The 20,099-nt window shown below is 40.4% G+C and overlaps 1 protein-coding gene across 2 annotated transcripts in view; it reads left to right on the top strand.

Moving 5' to 3' along the window:
* Positions 1-12,512: 12,512 nt before the first annotated feature.
* Positions 12,513-20,099, top strand: part of DPYS (dihydropyrimidinase) — a 119,919-nt gene continuing 112,332 nt past the window's right edge. Inside the window, exon 1 of one of the 2 annotated variants that reach the window (XM_007533672.3) lies at positions 12,513-12,839. In XM_007533672.3, the coding sequence (XP_007533734.1) occupies positions 12,579-12,839 (261 nt within the window). In that variant the 5' untranslated portion in view covers positions 12,513-12,578. The remainder of the gene's footprint in view (positions 12,840-20,099) is intronic. The other variant, XM_060195995.1, reaches the window with a different exon arrangement.

The following is a 20,099-nucleotide window of genomic DNA, read 5'->3' on the forward strand; positions in this document are numbered from 1 at the left end:
CAAGAGGCTAGTAACCAAAATATATAAAGAGTTCATCCAGGCCAGGAGTTGACACACCTAGTATGTTCACACACATTACAGTGCACAAGGACCCAGGTTCAAGACTCTGGTCCTCACTTGCAGGAGGAAAGTTACATGAGGGATGAAGCAGGGCTGCAGGTGTCTCTCTATCTTCTTCTCTATCTCCCACTCTCCTCTCAATTTCTCTCTGTCTATCCAGTAATAAAATAAATTTAAAAACAAAGACCTCACCAAACTCAGCAAAAAGAAAATCAATGACCTCATCCAAAAAATGGGGAGAGGGTATCAACAGAATATTCACCACAGAAGAGATCCAAAAGGCCAATAAGCATATGAAAAAAAATGCTCCAAGTCGTTGATTGTCAGAAAAAATGCAAATAAAGACTCCTGTGAGAACGTCAGACACCAGAAAAGGTAGCAACCAACAAATGCTGGAGAGGTTGTGGGGGCAAAGGAACCCTCCTACACTGCTGTTGGGGAACCTAAAGTGATCCAACACCCCTGAAAAGCAGTCTGGAGAACTTTCAGGCTAAAAGTGGACCTGTCCTATGACCCTGTAATTCCTCTCCTGGGGATATATCCTAAGGAACCCAAAACAGCCATTCAAAAGGATTTGTGTATACTTATGTTTGTAGCAGTACAATTTGTAATAGCCAAAACTTGGAAGCAACCCAGGTGTCCAACAACAGATGAGTGGCTGGTTAATTTGTGGTATATATATACATAGTGGAGTACTACTAAGTTATTTTACTTCCTTTACCATATCTTGAATGGAGCTTGAAAGAATCATGTTAATTGAGATAAGTCAGAAATGTAAGGATGAATATAGGATGATCTCTCTCATAGAAGTTTAAAATACTACCATGACACATGACACAACCTGTCTTCCCTGGACAGACAACCTCACCACTGTGTTCTGGAACCCTACCTTTCCAGAGCCCTACCCCACTAGGAAAAGGGAGAAACAGGCTGGGGGTATGGATCAATCTGTTAATACTCGTGTTCAGTGGAGAAGCAATTACAGAAGTCCACCTTCTGCACCCCATAGAGATCTTTGGTCCATATTCCCAGAGAGACAAAGAATAAGGAAGTTTTCAATGGAGTGGGTGGGATATGGCACTCTGGCGGTGGGTATTGTATGGAATTGTACCCCTCTTATCCCAAAATATTATTGATCATTATTGAATTACTACTAATAATAAAAAAAATAAGTTGAAAACTAAGAAAACACAAAACAGAACTTGGTCTGCGTTTGGTATATTGCTCTTAAGTAAGACTCTGGGGTCATGAAGGGGGTTGGGGGGAGGTCTCATTCCTGAAACATGATGGCAGAGGAGGGCTTAGAGGGGGTTGAATTGTTATGTGGAAAACTGAGAAATGTTACACATGTACAAACTACTGTAATTTACTGTTGACTGTAAACCATTAATCCCCCAGTAAATTAAATTAATAAATAAGAAAATGGATTTGAGCTAAGCCATCCCTATTCTTACATTCCCTGCTTTATCATAAAAAGTACATATATCAAAATAGCCTGTAAGAATCAAGAGCATAGCCCTTGGTCATGAGGTAAATAAACATAACTCACTACTTTATTTGGAAATTTAGACCCTAACCTTGATCTCCTTAGAGTCCTCTACCTTAATGAGTTAAAACATGATAATAGTGTCCATTTGTGAATGTATATGTATGTATAATACTTGGAACAAACTGATAATTGATTAAATACTGTGTCTAGGAAAACTATTTTCATAATTGAAGCAAAGGAAGGCTTATTAAGAATGAAAAGTGAGAGATACTCCTAGGGGAAATAGCTTCAAGATTCTAAGAATAGTGGCTGGATGGTGGTGCATCTGGCTAAGTGCATATGTTACAATCAGCAAGAACCTGGGTTAAAGTCCCCCATCCCCAACTACAGGGGAAAACTTCAAGAGTGGCAAAACAATGTTGCAGGTGTCTCTCTATCACTCTCACTTACTCTACCCTTCCTCTCTTGATGTCCCTTTGTGACTACCTAATAAATAATTAATACAATAATTTTTTAAAAGATTCTAAGAATAAATATGAAAATAACTGATGGATAAAGAAACCTAAAATTCATTAAAAAAAACAAACATTAAACTCAACTTGGATCAACAATGGTAGAGAATGTTCCATCCAATTGCAAGGAAGACTAAAGCAGAAATAAACCAATGGGACTACATCAAATTGAAAAGCTTCTGCACAGCCAAAGAAACTATCACACAAACAAAGAGACCCCTCACAGAATGGGAGAAGATCTTCACATGCCATACATCAGACAAGAGACTAATCACCAAAATCTGCAAAGAGCCCAGCAAACTTAGTACCAAAAAAGCAAATGACCCCATCCAAAAAATGGGCAGAGGATATGAACAAGACATTTACTTCAGAGGAGATCCAAAAGGCTAACAAACATATGAAAAACTGCTCCAGGTCACTGATTGTCAGAGAAATGCAAATAAAGACAACATTGAGATACCACCTCCCTCCTGTAAGAATGGCATACATCAAAAAGGACAACAGCAACAAATATTGGAGAGGCTGTGGGGACAGAGGAACCCTTTTGCACTGCTGGTGGGAATGTAAATTGGTCCAGTCTCTGTGGAGAGCAGTCTGGAGAACTCTCACAAAGCTAGACATAGACCTCCCGTATGACCCAGTAATTCCTCTCCTGGGGATATTCCCCAAGGATTCCATAACACCCAATCAAAAAGATATGTGTACACCTATGTTCATAGCAGCACAATTCATAATAGCTAAAACCTGGAAGGAACCCAGGTGCCCAAAAACAGATGAGTGGCTGAGAAAGCTGTGGTACATATACACAATGGAATACTATGCAGCTATTAAAAACAATGAACCCACCTTCTCTGACCCATCTTGGACGGAACTAGAAGGAATTATGTTAAGTGAGCTAAGTCAGAAAGACAAAGATGAGTATGGGATGATCCCACTCATCAACTGAAGCTGAGAAAGAATAACAGAAAGGGAAACTAAAACAGGATCTGATTAAATCGAGAGTAGGGCACCAAAGTAAAAACCCTGTGGTGAGGGGGAGTGTGGACATTTGTATTCCCGGAGCTGCCTGGGGTGGGGTGTGGGGTGTGGGGGTGGAATGGGACACAGTCTTTTGGTGGTGGGAATGGTGTTTATGTACACTCTATTAAAATGTAGTCATATAAACCACTATTTAATTCATATGAGGGGAAAAACTGATCATGTGTCTAGAACTTTTTAAAGCACAGACTATTTTTAATACATAGGCTGAGTCTTTGATATGTTGACTCTCTCAATAGCCTAGACCAGGGAGGACAGAAGCAACCTGTGGCACCACTATATACAAGATACTGGGTACTATACAGCAAACCCTAACAAAGGGACTTTTCAAAGTTAACCCAATTACCAAATAATATGATGATAACAATAACTATCCACTGTGTGTTGTGTAGTTGTATAGTTGTTGTGTAGTAGTGTAGTTGTGTGATGTATAGTTATGTAGTTGTGTGTTGTGTAGTTGTTGTGTAGTTGTGTAGTTGTGTTGTTGTGATTTGTGTTGTGTTGTGTAGTTGTGTCATGTTGTTGTGTAGTTGTGGGTTTAGTAGTGTGTTGTTTTGTAGTTTTTGTGTTGCTGTGTAGTTGTGTGTTGTGTAGTTGTGTGTTGTGTAGTTCTGTTGTGTAGTTCTTTTGTTGTGTAGTGTTTTGTAGTGCTGTGTAGTTGTGTGTTGTGTAGTTGTGTGTTGTGTAGTTGTGTGTTGTGTAGTTCTTTTGTTGTGTAGTGTTTTGTAGTGCTGTGTAGTTGTGTGTTGTGTTTTGTATTTGTGTGTTGTGTAGTTGTGTTGTTGTGTTGTGTAGTTGTGTGTTGTGTAGTTGTGTTGTTGTTTAGTTGTGTAGTTTAGTTGTGTGTTGTGTCGTTTAGTTGTGTGTTGTGTCGTTTAGTTGTGTGTTGTGTAGTTGTGCAGTTGTGTGTAGTTGTGTTGTGTATAGTGTTGTGTAGTTTTGTTGTGTAGTTCTGTTGTTGTGTAGTTCTGTTATGTTGTGTAGTTTTTTGTAGTGTTGTGTGTTGTGGAGTTGTGTAGTTTAGTTGTGTGTTGTGCAGTGTGTTGTGTAGCTGTGTGTTGTGTAGTTGTGTTGTTTTGTTGTGTAGTTGTGTAGTTGTGTTGTTGTGTAGCTGTGTAGCTCTGTATTGTGTAGTGCTGTTTTGTTGTGTAGTTGTGTTGTTTTGTTGTGTAGTTGTGTGTTGTGTAGTTGTGTCATATTGTGTTGTCTTGTGTAGTTGTGTTCTGTGTAGTTGTGTTGTTGTGTAGCTGTGTTGTGTGTTGTGCAGTTGTGTTGTTGTGTAGTTGTGTAGTGTAGTTGTGTGTTGTGTAGTTATATGTTGTGTAGTTGTGTTGTGTAGTTGTGTGTTGTGTAGTTGTGTAGTTGTGTGTTGTGTTGCTGTGTAATTGTGTTGTGTAGTTTTGTATTGTGTATTTGTGTAGTTGTGTGTTGTGTAGTTGTGTGTTGTGTAGTTGTGTTGTTGTGTAGTTCTCTTCTCTCTCATTATAAAAGTAAACAGAAATGTTAAAGAAAAACAAAACAAAACAGAGGGCCAAGTGCTAGAGCATATTACCAAGTGCAAAGACCTGGATTCAAGACCCTCTCCCCACCTACAAGGGGTCTGCTTTACAAGTGGTGAAGCAGGTTTGCAGGTCTAGCTTTCTCTCCTTCTCTACCTCCCCCTACTCTCTCAATTTCTTTCTGTCCTAGCCAATAAAAAATGGCAAAGATCAGAGAGGAAGAGACAATTCTGGAGGCCAGACAGTGGTACATCTAGGGGTTAAGCACATAGCACTTACTAAGCAGAAGGACCTGGGTTTGAGCATCCGCTCCCCACATTCAGAGAAGCAGGTCTGCAGGTGGATATGTTTCTCTCCTTCTATCTCCCTGTCCTCTTTAAACTTCCATAGGCCTATCTAATATAAATTAGAAAGAAAAAAAGTAGAGACAGGGAAAAGGAATTATAGCTGAAGTGGCTTGGGAAAACAGAGAAAGAATGCTTTCTACTTGGAGAGTGACAAACACAACTCAGTTTGTTGGGAACCTGAAACATCTGAAGACCTAATAGGAGGTAAGACTGCAACATAGGACTAAAGCTGTGTTTGTGGAGCTCAGGGAAAGGCACATGTGAAGAGGTAAGTGTGGAATGTTAAGCATCAGAAGGCAGCCCTCATGGTCTGAGAGAAGCTGATGGCAGAGAAGTCTTCTGGGAGGCACTTGGTGTGCTTTGATAATGGCCCTCCATTCCAAGAGAGTCACATAGAATAGATTCAGACAAAAGCTTCATATGCTGGGTGGCCAATGGATACACACAGATAACAATAACTGCTGTATCTTTTCTTGGGACAAATGTAGCTATTATTTTATTATATTTACTATATTACAAACTAAAATACAATGAAAAATTACTTATTGGTGACTCAATACTATTTTCCTTTTTTTTTTTAAAAATTTTTCATTTATTTATTCTTTATAGTTGCCTAGAGACAGAGAGAAATTGAGAGGGGAGTGGAGAGTTAGAGGAGAGTGACAGACACTTGCAGCCCTGCTTCACTGCTCATGAAGCTTTCCCCTTGCAGGAGGTGACCAGGGGCTTGAACCTGGGTCCTTGTGCACTGTTATGTGTGTGCTTAACCAGGTGCACCACCTCCTGGCCCCTCAATTCTTTTTTCCTTAACTGAAAAAAATTATGTGTTAACTGATGAATAAATCATCTTACTAAACTCCTTCAAATATTTCACCTAAGGTCTCAAGCCCCCTGTGTTCTCAGGGGCTGAAGGAAGCCAGTGTCTTGGCCTTTTATAGGAATTTCTAATTTATTTAAATGTCACAATCCAGGCTTTTGGTGTGAAGCCCCCATCAGGCTAACCTGCTTCATCTGTTTTCTCAGTGTTGGAGATGTATAGATATATGCCACAGCTGCTAGTTGACCAAGCTTTACACATGATCACATATGTGTTCAGGAAATCTAAATTCTTGATAAGAAAAATGGCTTTAGCCTTGCTTTTTCTAAACCCCTTTTTATCCTCTGTCTCAAAGATCATTTGAGACACAGTTGTCAAGAGTAGAAGCAGAATTGTTAAGAAGAGAAGCTCCTCCCTCCTATGGGCAGTTGATTGCTCAGGGCTTAATTCCACCAGTTGAAGATTTTCCTGTTTGTTCACCTTATCAGGTATATTGTGGCTTGTTATTTAGCTAGGTGCTACTTAAAATGAAATCTGTACATCTAAATCAAGGAGTCGTAGTTGTGTCAATGTTTTTTTTGTTTTGTTTTCCCCAAAATAATTTGGTTTATATCATTCATACATAAAAAAACAGGAAATTATTTATAAATATAATTCTTGTTTACATAGGGTAGAGGTGTGAAGCCTGCCAAACAAATTCATGAGTCAAAACTATCAGAATTTTTGCAGTTAATTTTTTGCAAAAACTAAATATGTGGATTTGAAATTATAATTCTTTCTTTGTGTTTTAACAAATATTACAAAGTTATATTTTTATAAATCTTTTTATTCTATATCTTTATTCATTGGATAGAGACAGCCAGAAATCAGGTGGAAATGGGGAGATAAGGAGGGAGACAGACAGAGAGATATCTGCACCCCTGCTTCACCACTTGCAAAGTCTTCCCCCTGCAGGTGGGGAGCTGGGGCTTGAACCCAGGTCCTTGCACATTGTAACATGTGCACTCAACCAGGTATACCACCATCTGGTTCTGCAAAGTATTTTTTTTCATTCTTCTGACTTAATTAGGCTAAGTATTGTGTTTATAAGATAGTTTAGGGGACCAGACAATGGCACATAAGGCTGAGTGCACACATTACCATGTGCGAAGACTCAGGTTCAAGCCCTCAGAGGATCCCCACTTACAGGGGGAAAGATTCATGAGTAGTAAAGCAGTGCTAAAGGCATCATCTCTCCCTCTCTCTCTCTCTCTCTCTCCCTCTCCCTTTCCCTCTCTTTCTTTCTGTACAACCCCCCTTATTTATCTGTCTCTATCAGAATTATAAAAAATAATTATTATGTTATTATATTATTTTATTATTATTATTGAATAATAATAAAAGAAAGGAAAGGGAAAGAAAAAAATGATGGTTGGAAGTATCATGGAAGTGTATTCAGGGCATTATTGATCTTGGTGGGTTGTTGCTGAATGAAAGGGGAGAATCAGAGAACCAACTTAACACTCAGAGTCTTAGAACACAGATGCTAAATAAACAGTGAGAACTAGACCTAAGGAGAAGTTCATTAACCATACAAGGATCTTAAAAAAAGAAAGTAGAGTTATGTACTAAGTTGGTGAAAAGTCTCACTCAAAAACTGTATAACCTTTATATGTGCTGATAATCAAATTTACTATGACAGGAGGGATGCATTGGATCGACCTTCCCGTGGTGCATCCCGTGAGTACCCATTCATTGGGGAAACTGACGATACTTCCTAGCCAACTGAATCCACATGGATCCCAGTCACTTTCAAAGCCATTAACTGGCTACGGAAGAAGGGCAAACGCTAGAAGAAGAACTATGACAGGTTATAGTCTATGCAATATTTCAATGATAGTAGTTTCTTAGTTTTTGGTAAATCATATTCTTTGGATTAGGTTCAGAAAGCCTCTATGAAAATCACAAATTCAACATCAGTCCCAAACAGAACACTTATTGCTACCACATTTTCCTTATTATTATTATTATTTGCTTCTTTTTTTGTAAAGGGAGAGGGAACAAGTTATTCATTTTGGCAGAGGAGACTGTCATCATTTGAAAGGTAGCTTATCAACTCATATTGTTTCCTTTTCTTTTCTTTTCTTTCTTCTTCTTCTTCTTCTTTTTTTTTTTTTTTTTTTTTTTTTACCAGAGCTTAGCTTTGGTTTATGGTGGTGTGGGGGATTAAACCTGGGACCTTGGAGCCTTAACCATGAGAGTCTTTGTATAACCATTATGCTATTTATTCCTGTCCCCAACTCCTATTGTTTCTTAGAAGCACTGTACTTCAAATATTAAAAGCCAGATTGATGAAAGTTGGTTTTCCTAAATTTGAATACTCCTTTATATAACCACTAGGTGGAGCTTAAAGAATGTTTTGTATAAATGATACAGTTTTTTTTTTAAATCTTTCTCTTTTTTAAAATGTTTATTATCTTTATTTATTTATTGGATACAGCCAGCCAGAAATTGAGAGGAGGAGGAGAGATAGAGAGGAAGAAAGACAGAGAAACACCTGCAAATCTGCTTCACCACTCGCAAAGCTTAGCCCTGCAGGTGGGGACCAGGGGCTTGTGCACTGTAATATGTGCATTCAACCAGGTGTGCCACCGCACAGCCCTTAGATTTTTTTTTAATCATAAACTTATTCACTTAGAGAAATGAGATTTGTCTTTCAGTTGGACAAAATACTTTCTATAACCATTAATTGTAAAATTACTAACATATATATGTATATATATATATCAATATCATAATTTATACTTAATCCTAAACTATAGAAGATTGAACAGAGGGTGGCAGTAGATAGCATGATGGTTACGCAAAGAGACTCTCCTGCCTGAAGCTCTGAAGTCCTAGGTTCAATCTCCCACTCCACTATAAGCCAGAGCTAATCAGTGTTCTGAATAATAATAATAATAATAATAATAATACATTGATCAGAAACCTGAATGTCTCAGATACAATTATGTAATAAATATGAAGATAAATTATTTTATTGAGCTCTTGTTTTCTGTGCTGTATTACAAATACATTAATTCCTTTATTTGTGGCAATATATATCCTCGGGGGGCAGGGTATTGGAGCACCTAGTTGAGTGAATATGTTACAATGCACACAGACTTTGAGTACAATCCTGCAGGGGGGACACTTCACAAGCACTGAGCAGGTTGGCATGTGTCCCTCTCTCTCCCTTCCTATCTCCTCCTCTTCTCTCAATTTCTTTCTGTCCTATTCAGTAAAATGGGAAGAAATGGCCACCGGGAGCATGAATTCATACTGCTAGCATTGAGCCCCAGTCATAATCCTGGAGGCAAAAAGAAAGAAGAGAGAGAGAGGAGAAAAGAAAGAAAGAAAGAAAGAAAGAAAGAAAGAAAGAAAGAAAGAAAGGAGGAAGGAAGGAAGGGAGAAAGAAAGAAGAAAGAGGGAGAAAGAAAGAGAGAAATCTAGAACACAAAAAGAGCAAATCTAGACAAGGGAGAAGAAGAAGGGCAAGGAGAAAGGATAGAAAACATTTGCTTTACATTTTATTTTATTTTATTCCGAAAGAAACAAAGAGACAGAGAGACAGTGGAAGTGAAAGAGACCATAACATGGACTCTCATATATTTAAAAGGAAATCCAGGGTTAAGGGAAGGGGGAAAAGTCAGGGATAACAAAAAAAAAAAAAAGCACACTATACAAGGGAGCTTTTCATTGTGCCTAAATTTTCTCTTCCCCACACAGGATTTCCTTTTAAATATGTATTTTTTTCATGAGTAGGAGGTGGTACAGCAGTGAGAGAGTTGGACTTGAAAGTATAAGGTCTCAAATTCAATCCCCAGCATTAAATATACCTGAGTGATTCTCTTGTTGTCTCTGTGGGAAATTGTGTGAAAAACACCCTGTCTAGGCCTTAGGAAAAGACTAAAATAATGAGAGTCAGGAGCAAGGAAAAAAATTTTTTTAAAGCTTTACATACATATACATATACACACATATATATTATATATGGGTGCATAAGTCTAATCCAGCAAGCACACAGAAGGCAGTATTATTTCTTTTTTTGGGGGGGGGGAATAATGGTTTACACTCAACAGTAAAATACAGTAGTTGGTACATGTGTAACTTTTCTCAGTTTTCCACATAACACTCTAACCCCTCACCTAGATCATCCTCTGCCATCATGTTCCAGAACCTGAATCCTCCCCCCACCCCAGAGTCCTTTACTTTGGTGCAATACACCAAACCCAGTCCAAATTCTGCTTTGTGTTGCCCCTTCTGGTCTTTTTTCAAATTCTGTCTCTGAGTGATTCCACCTCATATTCATCTTTATCTTTCTGGTTTATCTCACCTTACATGATTCCTTCAAGCTCCATCCAAGATGAGGTGAAGGTGAATTCATCATTTTTAATAGCTGAGTAATATTCATTTGTGACTATATATAGGCAACAGCTTACTCAACCACTCATCTGTTGTTGGACACCTAGGTTGTTTCCAAGTTTTGGCTATTACAAATTGTGCTGCTATGAAAATATGTGTACACAGATCTTTTTGGATGGCCGTATTTGATTCCTTAGGATATATCCCCAGGAGAGGAATTACAGGGTCATAGGGCAGGTCCACTTCTAGTCTTCTGAGAGTTCTCCAGACTGCTCTCCACAGGGGTTGGGCCTACTTACATTCCCAACATCAGGGTAGAAGGGTTATTTTGCCCAGTCACAACCTCTCCAGCATTTGTTATTGCTACCTTTTACACTCTTTTTATTCATTACTGGGAGATAGCAACAAGCTGTCCTCTTCCCATTTGTGAATGGGAGTCCATTCACAATCTAACTGTCTTTGGGGAACCAGTGGTGGAGCAGACGTGAGGTTAAGTTTGAAGGAAAACAGTAATGTGGCTGTAGTCACATAGACCTGTAAGTGTCAAAGGCCTGAAGCCAAATGGGCCTGAAGCCAAATGTAGCCTGGGGGGCTACAGTCAAAGGAACTCTTTCTCACACTCTTTCTCTAGTGTACATAAATAATAACTGTTTCCCTTTTCCTGTCTCCCCCCCCCCCAGTATGAGTTTTGGGACAGACAGGAGAATAAATGTCCCTTATTCTTAAAGCCCAGAGATCTTTATTTTCCAGTGGCTCAGAGAGCTGGTTGTACATCTGGACTCAGGGACACAGATCATTTGGGAACTATGCTGCTGACCTCAGGGGTGTGTGTGTGTGTGTGTGTGTGTGTGTATGTATGTGTGTTTGTGTGATTTAATAGTGATTAACAAGATTGTAAGATAACAGTGGGAAAATTCCACACAATTCCCACCACCAGATTTCCATGTCCCATCCCCTCCATTGGAAAATTTCCTATTCTCTTTCTTTCTTTCTTTCTTTCTTTCTTTCTTTCTTTCTTTCTTTCCTTTTCTTTTCTTTCTTTCTTTCTTTCTTCTTTTTTTTTTTTTTTTTTGCTATCTTTAATTATTTGACAGAGACATCCAGATATTGAGAGGGAAGTGGGGGATATAGAGGAAGAGAGACAGAGATACACCTGCAGCTTCAACCTGGATCCTGGACTTCAACCTGGATGTTTGCACATTGCAACATGTGTGCTCACAAAGCTTTCCCCCTGCAGGTGGAAAGCAGGGGCTTATACTCGGGTCCTTGCACACTGTGACATGTGCGCTCAACCAGGTGCGTCACCACCCAGCCCCCCGGTTCATTTTTTCTTAAGCTTTTATTTACTTATTTTTATTTTAATTTTACTAGTGACTTAATATTTATTTATAAAATTACAAGGTAGCAGGGGCTGACTTATGCACCATTCCCACCACCAGACTTCTGTGTCCCCATTCCCCTCACTGGAAGCTACAGCAGTTCTCCCAAGGTTGACTATTATTTCCACAACTCTTTGTCTATATTTGTATATATTTGTCCATTTTTTCCATGTTCCCATCTTTGCTTCCTTTCCAAGTCACACCTACACCTATTGTTACTTCTGAATGTTCTTCTTTCCACTGTTCCTTTTCTTCCGAGTCCTGATGGAGTTAAGAGTTCAGAGAGAGCCCTCTGGTCTTCTTCCCCCTATTCTTTCTCCCCCTCTGGGTGTATAGATGAAAATTCTTTATGGGGTGCATAAGGTGGGAGTTCTGGCTTCTGTAATTACTTCTCTTCTGGACATGAACGTTGGCAGGTGAATCCATACCCCAACCTGTTTCTAGCTTTTCCTAGTTGGGTAGGGGCTGGAGATGGGAGGTCCCAGGACACATTGATTGGTGAGATCCTCTGACCACGGATGTCAGGATGGTAAAATCTGCAACTTGGTGGCTGAAAGGCAGTAAGATATAAAACAGGACACATTTTTAAATAATCAGGAACCCAAAGGTAAGAATTGAGACGGTATTTTTAGTCCACCTGCATGTTAACTACCAGGCTCAGGCAAATAATTCTGAAGTTATGGGCCCCTTGGAACATACCTAAAATAGACTTCCTAGCTAGCTTCTTCCCAAAATTACTTATGGGGTGCAGAAGGTGGAAGATCTGGTTTCTGTAATTGCTTCTCCACTGGACATGGACATTGGCAGGCAGGTGGATCCATAACCCTCCACCCCCAGCCTGTTTCTCTTTCCCTAGTGTGGTAGGGCTCTGGTGAGATGAGGTTCCTCAGATTTTTTTCCCCAGCCTCCACCTCCTCTTGCTCCTCCCCTGGCAGAGACCACGCCCCCAGGCCTGCTGATAAGCCCTACGGGGACAACCTGGGGGTCAGAGCAGAGAGTGCCAGGTCTCCAGGGTCCCTGGAAGAGACCTGCTCCAGCCTGTGGGCCCCTCGCCATGGCCGCGCACCGGTTCCTGATCCGCGGGGGCCGAGTGGTCAACGCTGACAGTTCGGAGGTGGCGGACGTGCTGGTGGAGGATGGCGTGGTGAGGGCTCTGGGGTCACACCTGCTGCCCCAGGGAGGCGCGCCCACTGGTCTGAGAGTCCTGGACGCTGCGGGCAAGCTGGTCCTGCCAGGTGGCATCGACACGCACACGCATATGCAGTTCCCCTTCATGGGTTCACGGTCGGTCGACGACTTTTACCAGGGCACCAAGGTACTCGTCCCGGGGACCTGGGGTAGCCTGTCCAGGGCTGAGGGTGTAGAGGAGAAAAGCAGGTGTGTGTGTGGGGCTGGGGCCTGGCACAGAGACTGTAGCCAGCCTGGTGCTGAGCCCTCCCCATTCCCCCCCCCCCCCCCCCCCCGTCACTTCCTACTGGGTTTCTCTGCTTTGGCTAAACCAAAAACCCTTTATGCTTCTCTTTGGGGTAATTTGACACGTTCTGGCAATCCACTCCCTTGCATTTCTTTCTTTCCCTTTCTTTCTTTCCTTCTCTTCCATTTCTTTCTTTCTTCCTTCTTATAAACAATGTATTTTATTGCACCTTTGCAGAGAAAATAAATAAATAAATGATACTGTGTTGACTTCTCCATTACTGGACTTTTTAAAATTTATTAGCGATTTAATATGGATTTACAAAGTTACAAGATAACAAGGGTAGAAGTCTGCACTGTTCCACCACCAGAGTTCTGAATCCCCATTCCCTCCATTGGAAGCTGTAGCAGTTCTCCTGAGGTTGCAGATATGGGTTAACTATTATTTCTACAACTATCTGTCTACATTTGTATATATTTGCCCCTTATTCCCCCTATGATCCCACCTTCTCTTCCTTTCCAAATCACATCTACACCTATTACTACATCCAAATGTCCCTCTCTTTTCCTTCCTCTCTCTGGAATTCAGAGTCCTCTGGTCATCTTTCCCCTATTATTCCTCCCCTACTGGGAGTATGGACCAAAATTCCTTATGGGGTGCAGAAAGTGGTAGTTCAGGCTTCTGTAATTGCTTCTCTGTTGAACATGGACATTGGCAGGTGGATCCATACCCCCCCCCCCCAGCCTGTTTCTGTCTTTCTCTAGTGAGGTAGGGCTTGGAGTTTGAGCTTCCAGGACACATTGGTGAGGTCGTCTGCCCAGGGAGGTCAGGATAGTGTCATGGTAGCATAGACTTCCATTTTCATCAAAGTTCTATGGAAATCTATGAAAACTTCTAAAATGTCTGTAGAAGCTACACATTAAGTCAGGCATCCCCACAGTGCCTTCATCCCCACTGAAAACCAAATGAAGAGTGCATTCACCTAGGCCTTACTGTTTGGGCCCCCAGCATTGTGTGGTGGCTATGGAGAAGTCTGGGTAGGCTGGAAGCCCATTGGGTCCATCATCTAGAATTTTGAATTTAAAGAAATGTGTTCCAGAAACGTTCCAGCTTTCACAATTGTATTCCTTCAGTCCTCTCTGGCGATTTACTTGTCATGGGTACATCACAACAATTCTGCTTCTAGCTGCTTGAGCACCTGAGGCTTTAGTGTTAGTGCTATAGCCTCAGATGACCAATCCCAGATAACCAGGTCAGAGTAGCTGGGTTTCTCCAGACACAAGGGCCTCTAGGTTTCAGTCAATGGAAAGAATGTAAACATTTCCTCAGAGCTCTTGAAAATGAGTTTTGGAGATGAACAGGGCAGGCTTAGAGAATCATATAAATTAGAGGTCAGGAGGTAGCACACCTGGTTAAGCACACATATTACAAAGCACAAGGACCCAGGTTTGAGCCCCTGGTCCCTACCTGCATGGGGAAAGTTTCACAAGCAGTGAAATACGGTTGCAGGTGTCTCTCTATCTCCATCTTCTCTCTTGATTTCTGACTGTCTTTATCCAATAATAAATAAATAAAGATAATAAAAAATTTTAAAAGAGGGCTGGGTGGTAGTGCACAATGTTAAGTGCACATAATACAAAGTGCAAGGACCAGCACAAGGATCCTGATTGGAGCCCCAGCTCCCCACCTGCAGGGGGTTTGCTTTGCAAGGGGTGAAGCAGATCTGCTGGTGTCTATCTTTCTCTCTCCCTCTCTGTCTTCCCCTCCTTTCTCAATTTCTCTCTGTACTATCCAATAACAACAACCACAACAGTGGGAAAAAAATGCCTCCAGGAGCACTGGATTCGTAGTGTAGGCACCAAGCCCCAGCAATAACCCTAGAGGGAAAAAAAATTAAAAAGGAGAATCACAAAGTTATAGCATCAATCTCAGCAGGACAATGAAGTCCAAGCCACACTTTCCTGAAGCATTTAGAACTACAGAAAAAGAGATGACTCCTCCCTTTTAAATTAATTAGCAGAGCACTGCTCAGCTCTGGCTTAAGATGTTGCTGGGAATAGAACTTGGAGCCTTTGGGAAGTCAGGCATGAACGTCTTTGACATAACCACTATTCTACTTCCCCAACCTAAGATGGCTCCCTCGAAACCAAAGGCATTGATATACTTTGACCTCCCCAGGCAGATGACCTTACCATTGTGTCCCAGAGCCTCACCTCTCCAGAGCCCTAGCCCACAAGGGAAAGATAGAAACAGGCTGGGGCTATGGATCCACCTGCCAATGTCTGTGTTCAGCGGAGAAGCAATTACAGAAACCAGAACTCCCACATTCTCCCCAAAAAATCTTTGGTCCATATTCCCAGAGGGATAAAGAATGAGAAGCTTCCAATGGAGGGGACGGGGCAGGGAACTCTGGTGGTAGGAACTGTATGGAATTGTACCCATTATCTTACAATCTTGTTATCATTGAATCACTAATAAAAATTATTTTTTTAAGAAGTAATCTCTTCACTGGGCCTTATGCATGTGCAATTCCCCCAGATCAGAGGCCCATACTTTTCTCTGCATTGAAACAAATTCAACTATTTAATTCAGGTATAGGTTCTGCAGGTTTGCAAACTAATCAACAAGAAGTTTGTTAACCCTATGACTTTCTGGCAGTTTTATTCTCCCTACACCCCACCCCAGCCAATCCTTGATAGTCTATCATGAAGGATAAAAGGTATTTGACTCAGAGAGGTCTCTAGGGCAGGCTGCTCACACTGACATTTGGGAAGTTTCCCCCAGCCATTAATTATCAACCTGTACCATCAGGGAAGTGGTCAAAGTCTTTGTAGGACAGGTCATTATCTGTTTAGAAACATGAATATTCCTTATCCCTTTTTACTAAAAAAAAAAAGCTAAATTCTAACAAAATTACATTTACCTTTCAAAGATCTGATCATTTTTCAGATAGCAAAATAATACATGATCACAGAAAATTAGAGGGACTGTGGGCTGGGTAGTGGTACACCTGGTTGAACACACATGTTACAATGTGCAAGGACCCTGGTTCCAGGCCCCAGTTCCCACCTGCAGGAGGAAAGCTTTGCAAGTTGTGAAGCAGTGTTGCTGGTGTCTCTATGTCTCTCTCCCTATCACCCCCTTCCCCTCTCAATTTCTGCCTATCTCTATCCAATAAATAAATAAAAATAATACAAAAATGAAAATTAGAAGGGCTGGTGGTCAGGCAGTAGTGCACCTGGATAAGTGTACATTGTACTATGTGTAAGGCCCTGGGTTCAAGCTCCCACTTTCCAACTGCAGGGGGAATTTTCATGAGTGGTGAAGCAGATCTGCAGGTATTTATCGCTCTCCCTCTCTACTTTCCCCTCTCCTTTTAATTTCTCTCTATCCTGTTCAATAAAGTTTAAAAGGGGATGGTCACTGGGAGCTGTAAATTCATTGTGCACTGGAGCCCCTGGCATAACCCCTGGTTGACAGAAAAAAGAAAGAAAAAAAGAAAGGAAGGAAGAAAGGGTCAGGGTGGTGGCATACTTGATTAAAGGTGGTAGTGGACTTGGCTAAGTGTACACATTACAGTGTGTAAGGACTCAGTTCTAGTGCCTGGTCCCCACCTGCAGAGGGAAAGTTTTGCAAGTGGTGAAGCAAGTCTGTAGGTGTCTCTCTGTCTCTTTCCCTCTCTCAATTTCTCTTTATCCTAACCAAAAAAAAAAATAAAATTGAAGAAAATCATAATAAGAGTGTACCAGACATAGGGCTAAGATGTGCACTACCTTCCTATAATCCTTAGTGGAATTAATCACTTTTAACAATTGAAGAAACAGAGACATGCCAAACCAGGACTATTTGCCATTGTCAGAGCACTTAATGGCAGGATTCTCTTCCTGCTGAAATAAGCATCTAATATCTGGATTTGTCAAAGTGGCACATGATGGACCCACCCCCCCAAAAAAAAAAAACAAAAAGCTGAGTGTGCTCATGCTAATAATGTAAGATGGTTTCTCTCAGACACAGAGTAGGAACATACTCAAGATACTCAGCTGGAAAGAAACTCACCTTCCCCACATCGGAGACAGTTTATCAAAATCAATACATATCTCAGGGATTAGGTTTGTGCAGCATTTGTACTAGTAATAGGAATGGTCACATCATCTTGAGGATACAGAAATCCATACAGGAGAAATGATGTATTGTGCTTTCAGGAAACAGGTCCCCAAAGGTTAGACCAATAGCTTGTTTCTTGTACCCGGCTGTTCTTTTATAATATCTGACACAGTAGAAGGGAGACTGGCCTCTTGTTTACTGATCAATGGACTGTAATGAGGTGGAATTCAAAGATGAAATATAGGTCAGGCAAAGGTTATATATTTTGTAAATCCAATTCATATCAGAGTTTGCCTTAAAGCCTATAACTGATCTATTTAATTACAGGTAAAAAGCCTTCTATCTGGTATAACTAATGGAAACAGGGTTCTGCTTTAAGAAAATTATATTTTATTTTCTTGGTCAGTATTAGATGTGGAGTAAGCTTCCAATAATTCCAGGAGGAAAGACAATGAAACTTTTTTTATTCAAGTGAATATTCTGAATTAGATAAATGTAAAGGAATATGGCTTTGCTTTTACTACATCCTGTGACAAGAGAGTGAATTACAAGGGCTTATCAGATTTAAAATATATGTATTTATATTGAGACATGTATGAAGCTTAGATTGGTGGACTCACATTAAAAATCTGGCAACATCAGTAGCTGGCAGAAGAATCTTTTGTTTTCAACTGGGAATACACAGAGAATTATATATATATATATATGTATATATAGTAATATGCCACAAAAAGTGATTACTTATAATAAGGCAGTGGAAGGTATGTGCTTAAGCATACATTTATGTATTTATAGGTTTTTCTTGCCTTGTAGAATGACTGTTTAGAAAACTTGATTGCAAATTAAATTCCTTTTTTTTTTTTTTTTTCCTATTGCTTACCAAAGTTCAAGGCTTGGCTTCAGAATGTGTGTAGACTATGTGACCTTGGGCAAGTCACTTCCCCTCAACAGGAAAATGAAGAGAATATCAGAAGAAATTCTATTTTAAAATATTTTTAAAGGTTTTATTTATTTATTAATGAGAAAGATAGGAGAGAGAGTGGAAAAGACAGGATGAGAGTGGAAAAGAACCAGATATCACTCTGGTACATATGCTGTCAGGGATTGAACTCCAGACTTGATACTTGAGAGTCCAATGCCTGCTCCACTGCGCCATCTCCCAGACCACTATTTTAAAAGATTTTCAAAGGATTTGAAGCTAGTGATCACTCATTATCCAGGAAAAATTCTGCAAAAGTAAGGTTGTCCAATTCATATTGGTTGAATGGAGAGTCTATTTTAAAAAGGAAAACAGAGAAAAGTAATATCTAAATCACCTATACTTTTGTCATTTTTGCCCCCTAGTTCAGGTTTCCTTGGGGTTCATATACATATCTCTTTCACCTAATAAAAACTGCACACTCATTAGAGTCAGTCCTATTCATTAAACATTTGCTCATGAGCTTAGCTGACATTAAAATATGTGATTTCTGGTTTTTTTATTGTATTAGTGATTTATTAACAAGATTATAAGATAACTGGGCTATAATTCCATACAATTCCCACCACCAGAGAGCCATATCCCATCCCCTCCATTGGAAGCTTCCCTATGTTTTATCCCTCTGGGAGTGTGGAACAAAATTCCTTATTGGGGCAAGAAGGTGGAAGGTCTGTTCCTGTAATTGCTTCTCTGTTGGACACGAATGCTGGCAGGTAGATCCAAATCCCCAGCCTGTTTATATCTTTCCCTAATGGGGTAAGGCTCTGGAGAGGGGAGACTTTGGGACACATTGGTGAGGTCGTCTGCCTGGGGAGACCAGGATGGCATCATGGTAGCATCTGAAACTGAAAAGCAGTAAGATATAAAGCAAATTATTCAATAAACAAGAACCAAAAGCTAGGAACTGAGCAAATGGAGCTAAGAGTTTTCCTGTGTAAAGAAGCTAGGAAGTCTATTTTAGGTATGTTCCATGTGGTACATGACTTCAGTAATTTTTCCCTGAGCCCAATTTTTAAAAGAGAAAGTAGTTTATTTAGTTTTACTGTTGGATAGAGACAGAGAGAAATTGAAATGCAAGGGAAAGATAGAGAGGGATAGAGAAAGAGAGACACCTACATCCCTGCTAAACCATTCCTGAAGGTTTTCCCCCATAGTTGAGGACCAGGGGCTTGAACTATAATGTGACTGCTTAACCAGGTGCCCCACTGCCTGGCCCCTGAATGTGTGATTTATTATTCCCTCCTTAAGGCTGAATTCCAGAGCTTTCTCTCTAGTCCTGAGATTTTTAAAGATCAAACTTCTGTTTCTGTCTGAGAATGTCCCACAAGAATTTCAAATTTAGCATATTCCAAACCAAATGTATTCTTTCTTCCAGTCGTTGTACAGTGCATTTTCTATTCAGTTTCCCAACTGTCTCCAATACTGTCTTCATCTTTTCTCTGTTAGATTTTTTTCATGGTTTCCCTGATTTTCTGCTTGCACATAGTATTATAGTGATGTAACTTACCAGGCTGATTCTTGATTGATTTAGAAGTCACTTCCCAGAATGAAATTGTGGGACTATGTGAAAGCTTGGTAGAGCTTAGGGGAGCTCTCCCATCCTTGGACGGAGGTCTGGAAAGACACTCCACTTGTTAGCCTCTCTCCTTATAAAGATGAGCCAAGAGGAAAAGTCTCCCAGACTCAGTTTCTCCTTGTTAGTCTCTCAAGCTCACAGAATGCCTACTGCCTCTCATACTTAGTTCATTCTCTTGATAGCAGACTAAGTGGCTGCTTGCTTCAAAGTTCACACATTCACTATAGGAGAACACACTCTATCATACACCCTGCCAGTACCCCAGCAGTGAGACCCCACGTTCTATTTCCTTGTGACCTTTGATATCTGTGATTTACATCAAGTTTTGTTTTTCTCTTTCTCTACCTCACCTTACTGGTTTAACCCCTATGCTTTTCTCAAATACCTTTGCATCATGGAAACTAATTGTCTTGACCTTTATCAATTCTTGTCATACCAACCCCCTACCATGGGGGCAAACTGACCTTTAAGAAACCTGTAATTTCTGACATATGTGAAAAAT

This window comes from Erinaceus europaeus, chromosome 1, assembly GCF_950295315.1.
Source record: "Erinaceus europaeus chromosome 1, mEriEur2.1, whole genome shotgun sequence".
Lineage (NCBI taxonomy): Eukaryota > Metazoa > Chordata > Mammalia > Eulipotyphla > Erinaceidae > Erinaceus > Erinaceus europaeus.